The 21,674-nt window shown below is 47.1% G+C and overlaps 1 protein-coding gene across 1 annotated transcript in view; it reads right to left on the bottom strand.

The window, feature by feature from the left end:
• ABCB6 (ATP binding cassette subfamily B member 6 (Langereis blood group)) overlaps window positions 1–21,674 on the bottom strand; it is a 52,128-nt gene that overhangs the window by 22,632 nt on the left and 7,822 nt on the right. The window contains exons 3-9 of the mRNA XM_056852041.1: window positions 18,492–18,681; window positions 5,638–5,730; window positions 4,259–4,451; window positions 3,984–4,105; window positions 1,212–1,321; window positions 939–1,004; window positions 94–219 (exon numbers count right to left, since the gene is read on the bottom strand). Coding sequence (XP_056708019.1) covers window positions 94–219; window positions 939–1,004; window positions 1,212–1,321; window positions 3,984–4,105; window positions 4,259–4,451; window positions 5,638–5,730; window positions 18,492–18,681 — 900 coding nt within the window. The remainder of the gene's footprint in view (window positions 1–93; window positions 220–938; window positions 1,005–1,211; window positions 1,322–3,983; window positions 4,106–4,258; window positions 4,452–5,637; window positions 5,731–18,491; window positions 18,682–21,674) is intronic.

Below are 21,674 nucleotides of genomic sequence, written 5' to 3'. Positions count from 1 at the left end.
GAGGTGTGCAGACTAGCTTAACTTGTGGGTTCCTTGTAGTCAGAGATGCCCAGCTCAATGATGCCTCAGACACTTCAGCAGGCACAAACTTACCTGGAGCTTCTTCACAGACACATAGTTGGCACAGAGTAAGGAGCCGACCAGAAGCCCCGCGCTGATCACCAGGTTCTGGGTCTGGTTCAAAAACGCCAGTGATGCACTGACTTTCCATTCTGCTACCTGCCAAGAGAGGAGGAGGAAGAGGCACCACCCAGGCACCATCAGAGCAGCTCTGCAACTCACACGGAATACCTAGCAAGTCCCCCACCCCTCTGCCCTCTATAGAATATTGCATTAAATATTGGAAATTAGGTACCTACCCTCTCTCGGGTAAGATAACCCACATCAGTCATACACAAAGGGTTCCCAAATATCACAAGTTACAGTCTTCCAGTCAAGCACACCATCACATCATTTGTGGGTCAAAGCATCACTCTGGGTACAGCACCTCTCCAACTAATATCAAAAGATGTCCTAGACTATAAAGTCTTCCCCTTTTCTACATCGATGTCCGGGAGCCTGTCCAATTTCACCTTCAACTTGAAGTGCAGCCACCTTTGGTTGCATTTAGTATGTACTACATTTGAGTTGTTGATCCTATTCACTCTCAGCTTGAGACCACAAATATAACAGCATCAGGGAATTCCTGGGCTTCCCACTGCTTGTGAGCAGGTCCTTTGGACTCACAACTGCCCTGCCATACATTTATTTGTAGTGATTTTTCTCTACAGAAATTGCAGGAATATGGTCATTCTCTGTCCTCTGACCTCCAAACTGTGAAGTGTGTGCACGCATCCATGGGGCACACTGAAGAGAAAGAACAATATCATCGCCCTCCCCCACTGCCAAGCTTGTGTAAAAATGAAGCTTGACCACTGTCCAATGGTCTATCCCCCTACCTGGTATTTGAGGATGGCATCACTGAAGCGGTTAGCCTCATAATTCTCTGCATTGAAATACTTCACCTGCAACAAACCACGATATCAAGGGCATGTCAGTAGCCAGACTGGATTTTCTCCATTTGAAACTAGACCCATCCAGTTCCCCTCCTCCCCACAATGAGAGCCATTAACTGAACCTGGGGTTCAGCTCACGCCCAGAAGGCACCAACCTGTCCACCCTTGCCCCCCAGCCTCTCCCTCCCAAACAGCCTCAGTGTGGGTTCTGAGTACCGTCTCAAAGTTGAGAAGTGAATCAAGAGCTCGAGATTTAGCTCCATTGTCAAGAGTATTCATTTCACGGCGGTATTTTGTCCGCCACTCGGTGATTACGATGGTCAGGGCTGCATGACAAGAGAGAGAGAGAGAGTCACTGCAGAAACTGATGAACTCACAAACAAGTAGCTGAAATCTCCTCTCTTCTCCATACAGACTCGTGATCAGTATTTAAAAAACCCCTGCACCACAGTAATCTAAATTCCACAACAAGGGGCTCCTTAGTGACAGACTGCTACACATTATTCAAATTAAGCATGTTTACTTATTTTGCATGATTTACTCTATTCATGTGTCAAAGATGCCCAGTACACTGAAGTCCCTGAGCAATTTATTCCCCAAATACAAAACACTGGCACACAGTCTAATTTATTTGTTTTAATGGGAAACTGTTGTATTATCATTACAAAAAATATGAAAGTCTAGCCTTATATCATCACAGAGTATTCTAAAGGAATTAACATCATTTTCTTAGCTAGCTGCACAGACATGTAAACTATTCAAGCTGGCCATCTTGCCAGTACCTAGACTTGGATCCAATGAACAAGTTCCAAGCATTCTAGATAGTCTCTGCCATGAAGCATACTTCCTCTTCTGCTAAAACTTCTATTCGCACAACATCAGTGGTTATCAATAGGACCTTGCATATGGACGTTTCACCAACAGAGGAAGTGGCTGAGTCTATGTAGCATGCACAGAACTCATTCACAGGATCTGAACCCTAGATTCTAATTAGCCAGATCTCTGGGTTTGGTATGACATTCCAGTGATGATCCTGGCATGGTTTTAACAGCAATGAAAAGACTGCAACAACGAAAAGACTGAAACCCCTTTTCAAATAATTCAATGGTAAGAGTGCATCAAAGGAGCCCCGTGGAGCAGAGCGGTAAGCTGCAGTACTGCGGTCCAAGCTCTGCTCACGACCTGAGTTCGATCCCGACGGACGTTGGTTTCAGGTAGCCGGCTCAAGGTTGACTCAGCCTTCCATCCTTCTGAGGTCGGTGAAATGAGTACCCAGCTTGCTGGGGGTAAAGGGAAGATGACTGGGGAAGGCACTGGCAAACCACCCCATAAACAAAAAGTCTGCCTAGAAAACGTCGGGATGTGACGTCACCCCATGGGTCAGGAATGACCTGGTGCTTGCACAGGGGACCTTTACCTTTAAGAGTGCATCAAATCCTAGATTTGCACCATTTATTAAAAAAAAAATCCCTTCAGTTTCTGTCCAATAAACCTGAATTTCACCATACAGGATAAAATCTGCTTAATCAGCACGACATTTCCAACAATTAAAAGCATTTGTTCTAAAGATCTTTAACCCTGCAGGGATAATATACTTTCATTAATTTAGTATTTATTTATTTGATTTTTATTCTGTCCATTCTTCAGGGAGGTCCCCACCTATTTTATCCTCACAATAACCCTGTGAGGTACAGTAGGCTGTCTCCCCCACCCCCGGTCCTGTACTGGCTCAGAAGTTAATTCCTAGGCACGTGGAGGCCCAACTTGGATTGGGACCACAGTATGCAGGAAGAGAAAGCTTAAGCTTTCTCCTACCCCATGAGCCATTTTCCTAACCTGAAATAGCCCCAGGGAGCTGCTGTTTGATCTATTGGACAAACTTGCATGTCGCCCATCAGTATTCATGCATTTCCTCAATAGGGCATGCTTCTCTCTATGGTCCCAATATGAAGCAGGCCCTCCTGCTTCTGGGAATTACGTTCAAAGAAAGAACTCCCAGCACACATCTGGTCAACAAGACTGAAGTGGACAAAAGGATAATGCAGTGGAGAGTGAGGGTCCTCAGAGACAGATACTGACCCTTGTCACCCACAGGAAGCTTCGTGACAGAGTGGCCATTTAAGCCCAGGCCTCCCCAGTCATGGTCGAACGTTCTCATCACTGTACCACACTGGCTCTAGCACACTTCTTCATACTGGAGAGCCAGCGTGGTGTAGTGGTTAAGAGCAGCGGACTCTAATTTGGAGAACCAGGTTCGATTTCCCACTCCTCCACATGAGAGGCGGACTCTAATCTGGTGAACCGGGTTGGTTTCCCCACTCCTACATATGAAGGCAGCTGGGTGACCTTGGGCTAGTCACAGCTCTCTCCGAACTCTCTCAGCCCCACCTACCTTATAAGGTGTCTTTTGTGGGGAGGGGAAGGGAAAATGATTGTAAGCTGGTTTGAGACTCCTTAAAAGATCAAGAAAAGCAGGCTATAAAAACCAACTCTTTTTCTTCTACTGACTGGTATATTTTACAAGTTGTGTCTGAATTGCAGCTGTTGTGGGCAAGACATAAAGGAATGGAAGTGGACCATTCCTAGCTTGGGTGTATTTGAAAAGAAAAAGCTTCAGTTTATACAAAGGTGCAGCACTATGAATGATACCATTCATTTGTATGGTGCTATTGGGAATAGCTTCCTAGGTACAAAAGTGACATATGAAGACCATCCCTTTCACACTCAAACACCCCTGACCACATGCATAACATCTGTCTCATGACCTCAGCAATCCACAAATGCAAAATAAAATGCCAATGCATCATACCCCAAAACACTACCCCTTCACCCCGCCCTTAATGCAATTATCTTTATAGGGCCAGAGCCCCAAACACTGAGCAAACAAGGGAGCTGAAGATGGGCCACAGGCATTCCTTCTCCAGCCATGTGCAGCAGCAGGTGGCTCCCCCCTCCCCAGCTTCCTCCCTTCCACTCCCAAACACTCACTGAGATACAGGACCATACAGACGAAGATGATGAGGCCAAACCAGGCACTGAAGACTGAAGTGAAATACACAATAGCAATGATGATATCCGCTATAGTGGGGAAGATGCTGAATACAATGTAGCTGCAGGATAGGAGAAGGGGGACAGTCAGGACACATGATAAGCAAGATCCTGTCGCCACCATCACTACCACCACCACCCACAGCCAGCAAGAGAACACATAGCTGCACATAGCTCTGAATCAATTGCCCCATTAGATGGTCACGTGCGTGTACCTGAGCAGGTTGTTGATGCTGCTCGTGCCCCTGTCAACACTGCGCAACACCTCACCAGTCTTGCGCCCCAGGTGCCAGCGAAGGGACAGACCGTGAAGGTGACTGAACAGTTTCACCTGGACTTCACGGTTGGTAAACTGCTGCACCCGGATCCAGAGGAAGGTGCGCAAGTTGCTAACAAAGCCAGTAGAGCCTGCAGAAAGGAAGGATATGTTTGTGTGTATTTCAGATGAAAATCTGTCCCATTTCCACCATGAATGGGATCTAGACAGAGCTGGCAAATGGACTCTAGGACTTTGGGAATGACCAAAAGCTTAGAAGTCTCTAGAGAACAAATAAGGCTGATTCTGACTGTTCTAGCTATAGACAGGAGTGATTGCTTCTCTGCTGCATACCATGCTTCAAACCAGGGGTTCCATGCAAAAGAACAAAATGGTTGATGGGCATTAGCCCCACTATGGAGAGATATTTTGGTACCTGAGGCAGAACCCCCAAATCCTCCCCGCCCCACAGCTCCATCACAATAGTCAGAGTACACAATACTGAGCTAGAGGGGCCAACAATGTGACTTGTTATAAAAAGGTAAAGGTGCAGGCACAGGGTCATTCCTGACCCGTGGGGTGACGTCACATCCCAACATTTACTAGGCAGACTTTGTTTTACGGGGTGGTTTGCCATTGCCTTCCCCAGTCATCTACACTTTACCTCCAGCAAGCTGGGTACTCATTTTACCAACCTTGGAAGGATGGAAGGCTGAGTCAACCTTGAGCTGGCTACCTAAAACCAATTTCTGTTGGGATCGAATTCAGGTCCTGAGCAGAACTTGGACTGCAGTACAGCAGCTTACCGCTCTGCACCACGGGGCTCTTGACTTGTTATAAAGCTGCTTTAAATGTATATGAGCTTATATGCAGGAAAGCTTGCTTTAACACCCTAATTTGTGCTTTATGAGCATGTGTGTTGACGCATGAATGCACACACAAATATGTATTTTTCCAGAGTGGGGTGAAGCATTCTGGCAACGTCACAGGTAGGGGGAAAGAAGGCTGTAAATACTAGCTGAAACAAACATTCACAGACAGGTGTCTCAGACAAGGCAAACTATGGTGTAGCTTGCCAAAGGAGATGCGGGGGCTTTAAGAATGAATAGTCCTTTCTTAAAGCTATGATGCTGGACTAGAAGGATTTAGAAGCTTTTTCCTCTTGGGGGGGGTGTCAGGGAGAGGCAGCAGAGAAACAGGCTTGGATCAAAGGAAAATTACTGCCTTCCTTTCAGTGGGCAGGAAAGTTAGAAATGGTGAGAAAGCACAAGCAGATTGGGAGAGGGGAGAACCATGCAGGTATGTGTGCATGTGCATACATATACAACACTGACTCACCAGCACCTCCTCCCTGGAGGAACTTGAGGGTTGAGAAGATGAAAACAGTCCGGACCAGCATGTGCCAAGTAACCCCTTCCGTCAGCTCATTCACTGGGAGACGGGAGGCAAGAGTCAGTACAAAGAACACTTGCCCCAGCAAATCCTTTCTATGAGCCACTTTCGCCTCATCAGACTTGCCTCATCAGACTATTACCAACTTACCTCCCCCCAGCCCCCATTCTCACAGCTCATGGATCAGGTCCTGAGAGCTCCTTCTAGCTTCCTTGAATTTCTCTGAAGTTTCTGTACAGATACTGTGTCACTTCCATGGATTAAAAGGTATCACACAGACGTTTGCCAACACCCATCATGACAAAAAGGGAAGCCTTTAAAATAGGCCAACAGACTGAATACGAGGTGTGAAGTGCCAAGGTAGAGCGGACAAAAAAGAGAGACTAATTTATTAAACAAATATTGTTAGCAGTTAAGTAAAAGAACAGTCATGACAGAGACTCCTCCCCTTATCTGAAGAAAACTACCTAGAATTACCTCATGAATTCCTGCCTGAGAGTTAATTCTGCTTTGCCTGAATGTCAGTATCCACAAGTACCTAGGAAATTCCCAAACAGGCAGGTTGCTTTAGCCCTCCTCCCCTGAATTTCCCACTCTGCGTGATATGGGAAGAAAGGGCCACCACACACGGGAGGGAGGTTTTTCTGGTAGGGGACTCTGGCAGATCCTTGAACAGAACACCTAGCAAGTTTTGACATGCAAATAGTAGCTATGTTTAGTTGAGTTCAGGAATATGGTATGGGGTTTACACACACACACACACCAGGAGTTTCGGCAATCAATACCTCCCTATGCTGCTATTACTGCTGGAAGAGATAAAAGGCAAGCCAAGAGAAAGTGCTTGTTATCCTCCTATTGCAGGGCTAACAAAAGCCCAGGGAGGGTAGTTTTGAAGGGCACAAGTGGGGTAATGTCTAACCTCCACCTCTTCCTGTACAGTGGCCCTTATCCAAATTGGGACCCCCACAGCTGCTATGTCCTATTTATCAACTTACCTAGCACTTTTTAAAATCATACCCTTCCTCTGTGCTCAGGACACATCCATGGTTCTCTTTCCAATTTTACCCTCTCGCTGAACTTATGAGGCAGGCTAGGGTGAGCGAGGGTGATTGGCCCAAGGAACCATAGAGAGCCTCATGGCTGAGTAGGGATTTGAACAAGCTAGCCACAATGCCACACAGGCTCCATGTTTAAAAGACTGGGAAGAGCTGATAATGGACCTTCCAGCATCTGTGGGGCACATTTCATCATTGTTTATGGAAGGTGATGGTTAGGCTGGCAACAGCTCAGGGAGTGAAAATGGCCCCTGGCTGCGGGTCTTCAAAACGTGTGATTTCTAAATAGTGGCCCTGGATCCCCCTTTTCAAGCTCCACCAGGCCACTCCAGCAGTCAAGCGTCACTCCTTGGGCCAGATGCTGCTCTTCTTAAGCAAGTCGCTCCTTTAACAGCCCCCCCCTTGCTGCTATACAAACCTCCTACCGATCCTGTCCCAGAAGCCCACACTTCCCTTTGGTTGGAGAAATACTGGTAGGAGTCTCGTTTCCTTTTTTCTCTTTCAAGGAACCACACAGCAACAAAGATTCCACACACACACACCCAATCCCCTGCTGGGCTGCTGCGAGACCAGGCAAGGCACACAAAGGCTCCTTGTTTGTTCCCCGCCAGAGGCACTTTGCTGGGTAATCCTAACTGGCAGGGTGGGTAACCCCTACTGGGAGTGCCTCTGTTTTGCCTTTCATTCTTCCTTTTTTTGGGGGGGGTAGAGAAGGAACCCCCTCCTCCATCCTGTCTTACTTTACCCAGTACATGATGGAGGGTGTCAATCTGCGTTCCCAAGCACAGATAAAAAAAATGATACTCTTGTGCTGGAGGAAATGTAGGCATCTTGTGAGGGGCAAGAGATTGTGAAATAACACCTTCCATCACACTGATAATTCCCATTTTTCAGTATGGGGAACAGAATTGCCCAAGTTCACAAAATAAGCTCATGGCAGATGGAGGATCTTCAACCCGAATCTTTCAGACTGCATCTCAGATCTAAATTCCAGCTCTCCATCCCCTTCGCTTCAACTCCTTAGGTGGCGTGGCACGAAAACAAAGAGGCAAGCTTAAAGCAGGACATTACTCTCGTGTGCTTTCATGTTCATGTTGTGGTCACTGGCTTGGCAGAGACACTGAGCAGGAAGCAGGTCTAGCAAACAGTAAACCTGCCCCCTAACACAGGGTTTAAATTAGGCAAGACAAAAATATACTGTGAAATATACAGTCTTGCAAGGTTAGGCAAAAAGGGCTACAGACAGCTAAGAAACTCCCCTGCAGATCCAGACCTAGAAGAACTAATCTTTGAGTTAAACAAAAAGTCCCAAGATGCCAACAGCATTTGCCTAGCCTAGGAATTCTTTACCAATTCAAACTGTACCGGTAGATTCTCTCCATAGAAACTGATAGGCAGACGAAGGACTCTGGCCCCATAGCTGACGTACAGAACTCATGGCCACAGAATGGTGTCATGGCCAGCAGTATCAGTGACTTTTTTAAAAGGATAAGTAACTATAAGGATATTGGTAGCTGCCAGCCAAAAACATCTTTGGTGCACTAATGGTAATTTTATCAAACAGGTTGCCCAGTTTAACTAACTTGGGATCTATTTTCAGTCTAATATGCTCTGGACAACCCATATTAGAAATGTACGAACCAAAGCGCTTACTGCTATGAAGGCAATACTCTGCCTGTTTTTACTCTAAAGGTGATCAATATGCTATTACTGTATTTTATAGTAAAGTAGGATCACAATTCCTGTACAGAACCCCCTTGTGGGTGGAAGCCTGTGGAGAATCAATTGATTGATTCCCTTTTGAACTATTTTCTCTGTAAAATTGCTGGTGCTCCTAACTGCATTGCAGGAGTTTCTCTGCACACAGAACTGGGCCTTAGATCTTTTGAAGCTCAGATTTGGGCCACAGTTTTTAGATTCTGGGTTAAGATTCTATTCTCCACGGAGTTGAACGGAGCATTGTTTACTCACCGTGAATGCTCCTTCTCTCCTGAGGCGAAGGCGTCTTGATTAGTGGGTTATTTCCTCCCTTCATCCGGGTAGGCAGGACCAAGATCTTTCTTCTTCCTGTCTTCCCATTGGTGGGAAATAACCTGCAAACTCTTAGTTCAAACTTGCTAAGCTATCAATAACAGGAATGAGTCTCCTTTGGTGAAAACAACATGTAATGCACAAACAGACAACAGACTAAACTGACAAAATTTTGAACTATCATAAAATACGATGTAAGGTAAACCAAACACCGCACCGGGTGGGCAAGACGCCTTCGCCTCAGGAGAGAAGGAGCATTCACGGTGAGTAAACAATGCTCCGTTCTCCTACTGAGGCTACAGCGTCTTGATTAGTGGGACCTCCAAGAGCTCCCAATTGGGTGGGGTGTGCAATCTATTCCACCACGTGTTGAAGAACCCTACGGCCAAAAGCCGCCTGGGCCGAGGACCAGGTGTTTACCTTATAATGTTTAACAAATGTGGAAACAGAGGCCCAGGTAGCCGCCTTACAAATTTCTTCCAGAGGAGCTTGATGATCAAACGCTGCTGAAGTTGCAGTGCTGCGTAGGGAATGTGCTGAGATACCTTCTGGAGGAGAGACTCCGGTGGCCTTATATGCCTGAACTATGCACAACTTCAGGGAGCGACTAATGGCTGCCGTCGACATTGACATGCCCTTTCTAGGATTGGTAATTTCCAAAAATAGGGAATCTGTTTGTTGAAATTCCTGAGTCCTATCAATGAATATACGTAGAGCCCTATGCACATCGAAGGAATGCCAGGCCCGTTCCTTCGGATTTGAAGGTTTAGGGCAGAAAGAAGGAAGGTTTATTTCTTGTGATCTGTGAAATTTAGAATTCACCTTAGGGGTGAAGGTGGGATCTGGAATCAAAACCACCTTGTCCTTATGAAAAGTGCATAGCCCTTTACGAATAGAGAGTGCTCGAATTTCTGAAACCCTTCTGGCTGATGTAATAGAAACCAAAAATAAAACTTTCATGCGAAGGAACTTTAAATGTACAGAGCGGAGTGGTTCGAAGGGCGACTTTGTAAGGGCATTAAGCACTAAATTAAGACTCCAGGAAGGGACTCTGTGTGAGACAGGCGGCTGTATTTGATTTACGCCCTTCAGAAAGGCAAGAATGTGCTGATGTCTGGAGGTGGGAACCCCTTCTAGCGTAGGGATGACGGTAGAAAGGGCCGCTAATTGCCTCTTCAGAGTAGAAGCGGAGAGGTTAAGACTAAGACCCTCCTGTAAGAACTGAAGCACCTGATGAACCCCTGGACGAAGGGGATCCACCCTCTTACGACTGGCCCAACAGACATAGGCTTTCCAAGAGGTATTATAAATGCGTCTCAAGGAAGGACGGCGCGCTTCTAACATGGTATTTATCACGTCCTCCGAGTAACCTCTTTCTACTAGGTTTCTCCGCTCAATTGCCATGCGGTCAAGGAGAACCACTGAGGGTCTGCATGAATCAGGGGGCCCTGACGGAGTGTTCCCCACTGAGTCGGGATTGGCCATGGATCTCGAATTGACATCTGGTACAGGGTGGCGAACCATGGGTGACGGGGCCAAAAGGGAGCTATCAGTATAACCTCGGCTCTCTCCTGTCTGATCTTCCTCAGTACCTTGGGGAGAATGGGAAGGGGAGGGAAGGCGTAAAGCAGTCCCTGGGGCCAGGGGCTCAGTAGAGCGTCGACGCTCTCTGCTGACGGATGGTAATACCTGGTGAAGAACCTGCTTAATTTGTGATTTTCTGCAAAGGCGAACAAATCTACTGATGGCATGCCGAAGACGGCTATAACCTGAGAGAAGGCTGCCTGATCCAAGGCCCACTCTCCTTCGTCTGCGAATTGTCTGCTTAAACCGTCGGCCTGTACGTTCATCACCCCCCTGATATGTTCTGACCTGATAGATTTGAGATTGGACTGAGCCCAAAGGAAAATCTGCGTCGCCTCCTGATGTAGGGCTGAGGAGCGAGATCCCCCCTGTTTGTTCAGGTAGGCTTTTGTTGCCGTATTGTCTGTCCTTATCAATGGATGCCTCCCCCTGATAAGAGGGGCAAAGGCTTTGAGGGCTAATTTGACTGCCCTCAATTCCAGAACATTTATGTGCAGGGTAGACTCTTCCTTGGACCACCTTCCCTGCGTTGTGTGTGACAAAAGAGTGGCCCCCCAACCCTGAAGGCTGGCGTCGGTGACCATTTGGACAGGATCGTCGTGTATGTAAGGCGTGAATTTGGTGAGGTTGTCCCGGAGAGCCCACCAGCGTAGGCTGCTTCGTGTCTCCTGGGATAAAGTGACTGTTCTGTCTTTCTTTCTGGCGATGTCCTTCTGAAAAGGACGGATTTGCCACTGCAAAGGTCTGGAGTGGAAACGTGCCCACGGGACGATTGTTATTGCAGAAATCATTAAACCTAGAAGATGAGCCAAAAACATAAGTTTGGCCTTCTTGGATTTGGCAGTGGAAAGGGCTGCCTTCCTCAATTTGTGCATGCGCTCATGGGAAAGAGAAATGGCGTTCTGGGTAGAATCTATGCGGACCCCCAGATGAGTCGTAGATCGGGAGGGGTTCAAGGAACTCTTGGAAAAGTTTATGAGAAAACCGTGTTCTTGAAGAACCTGGATTACTCTGGCCGTGTGTTGTCTGGACTGCTTTGCTGAACGTGCACAGATGAGGATGTCGTCCAGGTACGGGTGTACCCTCCTGTCTGAGCAAGGCTATGAGAGTGACTAGGATCTTGGAAAAGATCCTGGGGGCGGGGCCTAATCCAAAGGGAAGAGCCCTGAATTGGAAATGGTTCTGAGAAAAGAAGAAACGGAGAAAACGTCTGTGTGAACTGTGAATTGGTACATGCAGGTAGGCCTCTGTCAAGTCCACCGCTGTCATGAAGGTGCCTGGGAGTAACGATTCCACAATGGACTTTACTGTTTCCATGCGGAAATGTTTCCGAGCCATCCGTCTGTTGATGTACTTCAGATCCAGGATGGCTCTCCAGTCCCCGTTCTTTTTGGGGACTGTGAAGAATATGGAATACACTCCCAGGCCCCTCTCAAGAGCGGGGACATGCTCTATGGCCCGGATTGCCAACAAATGCTGAATGGCTCTTACAGTTCTGTTGAGCTTCTCTGCTTTGAAGGGAACTGGAGACTGTTGAAATCGATCTCTGGGAAGAGTGATGAATTCCAGCCTGTATCCCGTGGATATGACTTGAGAAACCCAGCAGTCTACTCCCGAGGAAGTCCATCTGGATCTGAAAGATAGAAGCCTTCCCCCCACCGGAATCAGATCGGCGTCACTGGGTATTTGACTTAGGGAACTTGTCCCCTCTGTCTGATCTGGGTTGTTGACCCTGAGATCTGGAAAATCTACCTCCCCTTCGGAAAGGGCGGGCCGCGCTCCAGGATCCTCTCCTGAAATCTGGACGAAACTTGTTTGGGTTCTGGGGGAACGAAAGGACTGAAAGGAGAAGCCCCTAGATTCTTTTTTAAGTTGTTTTGGCATAACGTGCTTTTTATCCTTGGTTTCCACCAAGATTTTTTCTAATTTGTCCCCAAAAAGACTTCCTTCTTGGATGGGGTATGCCATCAGGGTAGACTTAGCTTTAAAATCGGCCTGCCAGGCCCTAAGCCACAGGGCCCGCCTCACCGAAGTCATGGAGGCCATGGAACGGGCTGTGAAGGTCATAGAGAGAAGCGTCAGCCATTAAGGTAACTGCTGACTGAACCCTCTCTAAGCCACCCAAAATTCTGAGCTGTTCGGGCGGCACCAGTTGGATAAGCTTCTTCACCCAAAGGAAGAAAGCCCTGGCAAAGATTGAAGTGGTGGCGCTGGCCTGGATGGCCAGGGCCGCATTCTCATGAGCCCTTCTAATAAGAGCCTCGGCCTTTCTGTCCAGCTGGTCTCTGATGGAGCCCAGACCGTCTTCTGGAACAAGACCTGGTGTTTGTAAATCCATCACTGGTGCATCTACCAAGGGAACCTTCAATAGGTTCATTGCATGAGGCGCGAGAGTATAGAGTTTTTTAATCGCTGGAGGAGTCTGTCTATTAGCGGCTGGGTTGCCCCATTCCTCTTGAACAGCTCTGAGAAAGAATTCAGGAAAAGGGACCAAATTTTGCCTAGAGGACTTGCGTGGAAAACACTCCGCTACCCCTTGTTTCAAACCTGGATTGGTGGATTCAGACTCTACAGAGTCCTCATTAATGTCTAGGGCCAGAATGGCCTTTGCTAAAAGGGCTTGATAATCCTCTCCTTTAAAAAGCCTAATCTGAGGTTCTTCCCCAAGGACTTCCTCATCATCACTTTCAAATTCACCCTCCTCTTTTTCCTCCCCGGAATCTATGGAGGAGGCCTGGGAACTATGCTCCTGGTCCAGGGGCCGGGACTTCAATGCAGCCTTAGTGGGCCATTTAGAATTGGCTGAAGAGTCCCCAATTTGGGAAGGCTCGGATCCCCTCCCGGTGGAATGAGACCTGGAAGAAGAGGTGGAAGGGGATTCCTCCAAATTCTGAACCGGCAAGGATTGGGTTCGAATTTGATGTGCCTGAAAGGCCATCCATTCCCTTTGTAATGCCACATTAATCAAATCATCAGCCTCCTCGCTAGTAAGCATGCGGTTGGTAGGAGGAGGAGGAAGTGAAGTGCCGGAGGCTGAATTTCCCAGGACAAACTGATACCCTGAGGACATATAAGGGGTGGGGAAATGACTATGCACATTTGGGAAGGACCCAAAATGGCTGCCTGGAGGGAAGGACGGCGGGAAAAAACCACCCGACGAGGAAGGAAAATGGCCGCCCACTACCGGGGGAACACTACCTGCAACCGAGGTTGAAGGCGCGTCAGGCAGCCTCGCGGTACCAGCCGAAACAGAGGAGGCAGGGGCTTCTTTCCCTGCTCTCTGTGGAACGCCAACTTTAAGGCCGCGCTTTCTCTTCCTACTCCCCTGAAGAGCCGAAGTGACCTTTTTTCCTGAAAAGGTCTTGCGCGCCTTTTTTGGCTTGGAGGAATTGTCAGCAGTTAAAACGGAGCTCTCCTGCTCCGCGCTTCCTAAAACACCGCAATTGCGGGCATTGGAAGCCTCGGGGTTCTTAGGGGCCGACTGCACCAGATTAACCTGGTAATCAGTCACTGAGAGGAGATCGTCCTCTCTCTCAGGAGTTGCGTCGGCCATTTTGAATCTCCGGAGAGAATAAAACCGGAGACAAAAAACCCCCTCCAAACACCCTCACAACAAGGGGAGACAAACCGGGGAGAAACGACGACAGGTAAGACGAGTCACGGACGAAAACTGCACCAAAGGAGCTGAATAAACGTTTGCAGAACACTAGAGATTAACAGTGACCACAGAGCTGAGCTCACAAGCCTGCGTACCCTTACGAGGCAGGACGGAACTGAAAGTTTGCAGGCTATTTCCCACCAATGGGAAGACAGGAAGAAGAAAGATCTTGGTCCTGCCTACCTGGACGAAGGGAGGAAATAACCCACTAATCAAGACGATGTAGCCTCAGTAGGAGAATGGATACTTACATCTACTGCAAGCCAATTCTTAATCAGAGCTCATGGAGCAAACTGGCAGAGAATCGTATTCAGATTTTAAGGATGTCTCTCCATGACTTAAAAGACTTTGGGCCATCCGCTGCTCTTTCTTTAATTTTAAACTGCTTGCAAAAACTGGATTTTAGAAGCACTATGACAAGACGACATAGAGTATGTTCACCTTTATACCTAGGCTTAATACTACCACAATCTCTTCCAACATACTGTGATTTACTGATAATCCCACACTATAGACAATGATTTATGTTGGCTAGATTGAATGCCATTTCATCAGGGGAGTTACTGGGTCATTTAAATAAGGTGCTGTATTTTGAGCGAGTGTGTCAGTGTAGTTCTGGTCAAATAGACATCCTTCAACATTCTCTGTTCGGCTGTGACATGCTCAATTTGGCCAAGGATAGATGGATAAAACCTTTTATTTGGGACTCTCAGTGTGACCTGGATAATTTCAGATCTCTTTTAGCAGGGGTGGATTTTAATATTACTTTGCCAGTTGCCAAGTTTCCCCCGCAGTTGATTAAGATTTTAAATTATTAATTTTAGATAGGATAGACTTTTTTTCTTTTAGTCTTAGTGTGAAACTGTTCAGAGCCGAATTAAAGTAAAAAATTGCGGGGAGGGGAAGCAAGAAATCCAGTTAAGACTCGGAGGGTGTAGCCTACCCCAGGTAGGATCATGAGGAAACTCTCTCTGCCCAGCATCTGCTTAGCATGTAGGACAGAGCATCCCTCACTCCCAGCTCCATTCCCACTGATCAATTTTGTATGCAGTCTGCAATTCCGTTCCCCCCGCCTGCAATAACTCTTTTGTGAAGTCTAAAAGTCAGGGCTGAAAAGCAGGTCCAGAGTCCATCCTCTCCTATTCAGACACCTCTCAATAGCTGCCCTGAGCTGGCACTTGCACCACCCACTGGGGCATGGGAACCTGGCACACACCAGTGGCTTCTGGAAAAAAAGGGAGCCCCCCCCCTTGCAGGCAGCCCCCTCTTCCCCCCAGGAGCTGAACACAGAGTTGGGCTAGGACTAAATGGGACGAGAGGTCACAGCAAGGCTCAGGACAGAAGACCCTGGGTGAGGAACTGGGAGATTTCAGTAGGCTACTACATCTCCCCATGAGCTAGTGACAAGGAAAAGAAGCGACATCATCCAGGAAGGCTCACTCTGACTTTGCAGATTCATCTGGGAATGAAATTGTCTGAGCCTTATTAAATATGAAGAAGAAGAAGGAGTTGGTTTTTATATGCTGACTTTCTCTACCACTTAAGGAAGAATCAAACATGCTTACAATCACCTTCCCCTCCCCAAAACAGGCACCCTGTGAGGTAGGTGGGGCTGAGAGTGTGACTAGCCCAAGGTCACCCAGCTGGCTTCGTGTGTAGGAGTGGGGAAACCAACCTGGCTCACTAGATTAGCGTCCGCCGCTCCTGTGGAGGAGTGGGGAATCGAACCCAGTTCTCCAGATCAGACTCCACCACTCTTAACCACCACCAATATGAGCCAGACCAGAGAATGGAGGGTTCCAGAAGGTGTTCAAAGCACACAAAATGGACATGGCAGGGATCTGAGGGAGGCTGGAGAGTTCCCAGAGGGGGGACCATAAAGATGAGGGATGAGGTAAGGGAGAGCAAGGCGGGGAGAGTGAGGTCTTGGAGGGTCAGAGGAGGTCTTTGCTGAAGAAGCGGGCCTTAGAAGAAGAACTCAAAGGATGACAATTCAAGCCATTTTACACTTTATGCAAAAAGAAACCAGCACATCAGGCAGGCAGCTATGCAAAACCCCTCTCCCCTCCATCTATTTGGGAGGAACCTAAAGGGGCACCTGTCAAGAACTGCACTACCCCAAAGTGCAAACTCTTTCTTCGTAACATGTGGAGTGGCCCCATGAGACAAGAGGCTGCTCTGGCACACAGAGCAACATGGCAGGAGAAGCAAAGTACCCAGCAGTCCTGCATTCTCTTAATCACCGGCTCCCTCTCTATAGAATATGTCCTGGGCAGGGTTTCGGTACAGAAAACTGCCTTCCTGTGCAGGGCAGCCATACTGAAGCACCAGGAAAATGATCCATTCAGGAAGAATCAAAGGGGGAGGGGAGATGATGCCATTGCCGCCTCGCATCAGGCAAGGAGAAAAGTCCAGCAGCAGCTCCAAGCCAGGGTCTGGTGCCCCCACCCCCTCCATTCCAAGTCCCCTATGCTGTACCAGCCATTCCAAGTCACAGTTCCCAACAGGCATGTAATGGAACAGGTAGCACCGACACTTGCAAATGAGTCTGTAGAAGGGTCTCTTCACACAAGTTGTGTGTGTAAAACTCTCTGTACACACTGTTAATGTACAATACTTAAAAACAATGAATTTGTAATGGATACATGCCACATGGAGCTGGCTGCAGCTCCCTGAGATGTACAACTATGGTCATTTATGCATGGGAGTTTTACCTGGGGTTTGATGCTCGCTCGACCCATACTTTTCTGTTGCGAATTCTAAAAAAAATGCTATGCACCAGCAAAATCAAGAAGCTCAAATCAGGAAGCATTTGAGTCCACCCCTTGAAATGCCGCTTTGTAATTGGCTGTAGTGCTTACTCTTGAGAAAAACATCCAGCTCCCCTCTCCCCCCCAGTGGAAACTCAAGTGCCGTTTTAAAAACCAACAGAGAGCTTTAAAAGGAATGGGGTTGGGTTGGAGAAACCCAAGCACCATTTTAAAACCCATTTTTACATGACAATGTCTGCTCATAAAATAGAACTCCATGTGGGAGACAAAAAGCATTTGAGTCCCCACCCCTTGAAACGCTGCTTTGTAATTGCCTGTAGTGCTTATGGAGAGAACATAAGAACATAAGGCCCTGCTGGATCAGACCAAGGCCCATCAAGTCCAGCAGTCTGTTCACACAGTGGCCAATCAGGTGCCTCCAGGAAGCCACAAACAAGACGAGTGCAGCAGCACCATCCTGCCTGTGTTCCACCGCACCCAAAATAATAGGCATGCTTCTCTGATACTAGAGAGAATAGATATGCAACATGACTAGCATCCATTCTAACTAATTGCCATGAATACCCCTCTCCTCCATGAACATGTCCACTCCCCTCTTAAAGCCCTCCAGCTGGCAGCCATCACCACATCCTGGGGCAGGGAGTTCCACAATTTAACTATGCGTTGTGTGAAAAAATACTTCCTTTTATCTGTTTTGAATCTCTCACCCTCCAGCTGTAGCAGATGACCCTGTGTTCTAGTATTATGGGAGAGGGAGAAAAACTTCTCCCTGTCCACTCTCTCCAAACCATTCATAACTTTATAGACCTCTATCATGTCTCCCCTCAGCGACCTTCTTTCCAAGCTAAACATCCCTAAGCGTCTTAACCGCTCCCCATAGGACAGCTGCTCCAGTCCCCTAATCATTTTGGTTGCTCTTCTCTGCACCTTCTCAAGCTCTGTAATATCCTTTTTTAGGTGTGGTGACCAGAACTGTACACAGTATTCCAAGTGTGGTCTCACCAAAGATTTGTACAAGGCAGTATGATATCAGCAGTTTATTCTCAATTCCTCGTCTAGTTATGGCCAGCATGGAATTTGCCTTTTTTACAGCAGCAGCACACTGGGCTGACATCTTCATTGAGCTATCCAATACCACCCCAAGATCCCTTTTTTAGTCTGTCGCTGCCAGCACAGATCCCATCAGTGTATATGTGAAGTTGGGATTTTTTGCCCCAATATGCATCACTTTACACTTCCTCACATTGAATCTCATTTGCAGTTTTAATGCCCATTCTTCCAGTATGCAGAGATCCTTCTGGAGCTCTTCACAGTCCGACTTTGTTTTAACCACCCTAAATAATTTTGTGTCATGCTGGGCTTGTCACAAGTGGCTCCTTTTCTGTCCCCTGCATTCTGCCAAAGCCTGAGTAAGGGAACCCCCAATGGTCAAGTCAGAAAACTGGTTAAAATAGAAAACGTGATTCCAGTTCTCTCCTCCTCTCCCCAGGGATTTTTGAATTCCAAGGGTGCCTCCACATGAAAAACCCAACCATGGCTTCCACATGGTGACAATTCTTACAGTGGGCATGAGAGCTACATGGAGCATCACCACCATCTGTGTGGAAGTAGGTCATTTGTCCCATGCTCTTTCGTATGCATTCTGGATCTCTGCTGGGAGCAGCACTATGCCACCCGAGAAACCATTTATCCACCACTTACCAATTTTCTTGTAATAGATGGGCACAAAGACATTGATGACACGGTCCATCCCCATAAGCGTCATGCAGAATACCACCAGGCACTGCAGCAGGCAGTTCCCCTTTGGCCAGAGGTAGAGGGAAAGCAGCCGTATCTTCCGACCCAAATCCCTCCAAGTGGAGTGAGTCTCTCTGTCATCTGGAAGCAGGGGCTGAGAGGCAGAAATGGAAGAGAGTACAAGAGAAGGAACTTCAGGCCAGGGGGCCTGAAAATGTTTCACCTGTGTTGTCATGGGGAAGGAGGCTAGTGACCTCTCTGATGTGGTGCCTGAGCAACGATTATAGCTGACATCTGGGGGATGGGCTGAGGCAGAAATTGAGCAGAGGGGTGGAATTCAGGAATATAGGCGCTTCATGGCAAAGGACACAGGGAGAAACACAGCTGGACAGGGAAGCAAAGAACATCCACAGAAACTGAGCGAGAAAGGCACGGAGCTCATGGAACAGGATGGGAAAACACGTCCGCAAAGGGGCAGGAATTCAGCATCTTTACAGTTGCTTTGACAGGGCATCCTACAGAACTTACATCTTGCATCCTCTCAACACTGCTACAGCAGCTGAGACAAACCAGTACTACTAAGATCTAGATCTAAACTAGGCCTAAAGGGTTTAAAGTCTACAGGTCAGGTTTTTAGCTAGCCAAGAAAGAGTTCATTTCAAAGGATTCAACAGAAGAGATCTCTGCTACCCAACAGAGCCCTAAATCCCCTTTCTCTTCCATCTTCACTACCCATTGTTCAATCACCATAGTAGCTGACTCGCACATCCTGTTTTATGACCTATTTATGAGCTAGGCCCCACTGTGATTGGCTAGACCAGGAGGGTGGAGCTTTTGTCAGAACTACATATTTAGGACTGGCTTACAAGCTTTCTTTGTAAACCAGGGGTGGGGAACGTCAGGCCCGGGGGCCGTATAAGGCCCGCGAAAGCATTTGGTCTGGTCCTTCGTGGGTCCTGGCAGATCTCTAGCTCAGAAGGATCTAAGACTGGTGATCCGCCCCCTCCCGCAGACAGGAATAGCCTCTATTCAAGGCAGATGTGTTTGTTTTGCCGAGAAAAGGAACCTTTTTTCTGCCTTGAAGAGTCATTAGCTATGGAGCTGCTAGGACTGCCCAAGAGTATAGCAGGCTAATTTTAAGCTGATAATTTTGTATGGCCCGCGAATGATATTATAAATATCTAAATGGCCCTTGGCAGAAAAAAGGTTCCTCACCCCTGTTGTAAACACACCCTGTGATAACACTGTAACTCTAGTATCAAAGCATTTTTTTAAAAAGTAAGAGGTACTTGAGTTAAGTAACTGTGTGTGAGTTCAGTAGCAGGGTAAAGAAACCAGATCATTAGACTTGCTTTCTATCATTATTTGAAATTTCACAATTCAAGTAAGTGCCTTTGCTACAAAAGGGATCACAGATGTTTCAGGCAACCTTCATGCAAGGAGTGAAATAAGGAAGGAGGAGGAGGAGGAGCATGCCTAGTATCAGAAGAGCATGCCGATTATATTGGGTGCGGTGGAACACAGGCAGGATGCTGCTACTGCAGTCGTCTTGTTTGGGGTCTTCCTAGAGGCACCTGGTTGGCCACTGTGTGAACAGACTGCTGGACTTGATGGGCCTTGGTGTCATCCAGCAGGGCCTTTCTTATGTTCTTATGAAGAGGAGTTGGTTCTATATGCTGACTTTCTCTACCACTTAATGAAGAATCAAACTGGCTTACAATCACCTTCCCTTCCCCACAAGAGACACCCTGTAGGTAGGTAGGGCTGAGAGAGCTCTAAGAGAGCTGTGACTAGCCCAAGGTCACCCAGCTGGCAAAAGAAGCAGCAATGGGTCACTCCCATCAATAGAAATGGATGCTGATATGAACAAGAGAGAGACGGATAGTGAGGCCTCTATGATGGCAACCTGTATGGTTTGTGCCAAGGGCCAGGGCTACAGAAGCAAAGATGACAGCAGAAAGTGACCTTCAAGGGTGACAGGGAGGAAACTGCATGGAAGAGAGTTCTTGCAGGAGCAGGGGAAATCAGTAGATGTTCTGAACCACTTGAACTAAGAAACTGCTTTTAGGAGTGTTCCAGTGAGAATCCTGCTAGAGGACAGCTACAGCAGGCTATGCCACACGGGGAATAAGACTCAGCCCCTCAAGGACAGAGGTAATTTAACCACAATCTGCAAGAAGAGGAAGAGAAGGGTGGTGGTTGGTGATTACCTACTGAGAGGTATGGTATATGGAGGTAACTGTGGGCAAACCTTAGCTTCCCAGTAGTCGGATCCAGGCTGTGACAAACAGGTTGCCGAGACTTGTCAAGCCCACTGATATGCTATCATCCTGCTCATGTATGTGAGAACGAATGATATGGTTAAGCACAATTATAGCTTATTATGAGGCTCTAGGAAGGAAGGCGTAGAACCTTGGCGGCTAGGTGGCGGTCTTGCCAATTTTTCCTGTAAAAAGTAGAGAACGATATAGGGAGAGCCAATGGCAAAGCACTTCTGAATGTTTCTGAAAAGCCTACAAGGTCACCATGCATCAGCTGTGACTTGACAGCACTTTACACACACACATAAAGGGAGAAGAATACCTCAGATGTATGAATGGCCACAGGGATGGTACTTTAAGACTGGTTTAATTTCTGGCACCACTAACCTAATGAAAAACTACTGGCAAGAGATAGACTACCTTCACAAAGACTAGGAAAAATGCATTTGGCCCATCCAGATTCTCAAAGCTCAACAATAAGCCCCCCTGCAGAGTTTTGAGAATGCAGATGGGGAAAATGTACAGTGTTTGTCAGTCATTGTCATGATTTAATTTTATGGATACCTTACTTACAATTTAATTTTTAACAATAAATAAGATCACTATTAAGTATGATATGAAGTTTTATTCAGTGTACCTATAGTTGAATTAAGACTTAAAACTTTAATTAAAGTTTATTAAGTTAATAAACAGTGTACCTACCTATATAGTTTAAGTTTAAGAAATTTGGCTCTCAAAAGAAATCTCAATCGTTGTACGGTTGATATTTGGCTCGGTTGACTAATGAGTTTGCCGACCACTGGGCTAGCCAGAGATGCTAAACACAACAAAAAAGGGTGCTTTTCCTATGTACAGAGTAAGAATGAGAACAAAAACATGATAAGCC

This window comes from Euleptes europaea, chromosome 6 (genome assembly GCF_029931775.1).
Source record: "Euleptes europaea isolate rEulEur1 chromosome 6, rEulEur1.hap1, whole genome shotgun sequence".
Taxonomy (NCBI): Eukaryota; Metazoa; Chordata; class Lepidosauria; order Squamata; family Sphaerodactylidae; genus Euleptes; species Euleptes europaea.
This window is presented reverse-complemented; position numbering and strand designations above follow the sequence as displayed.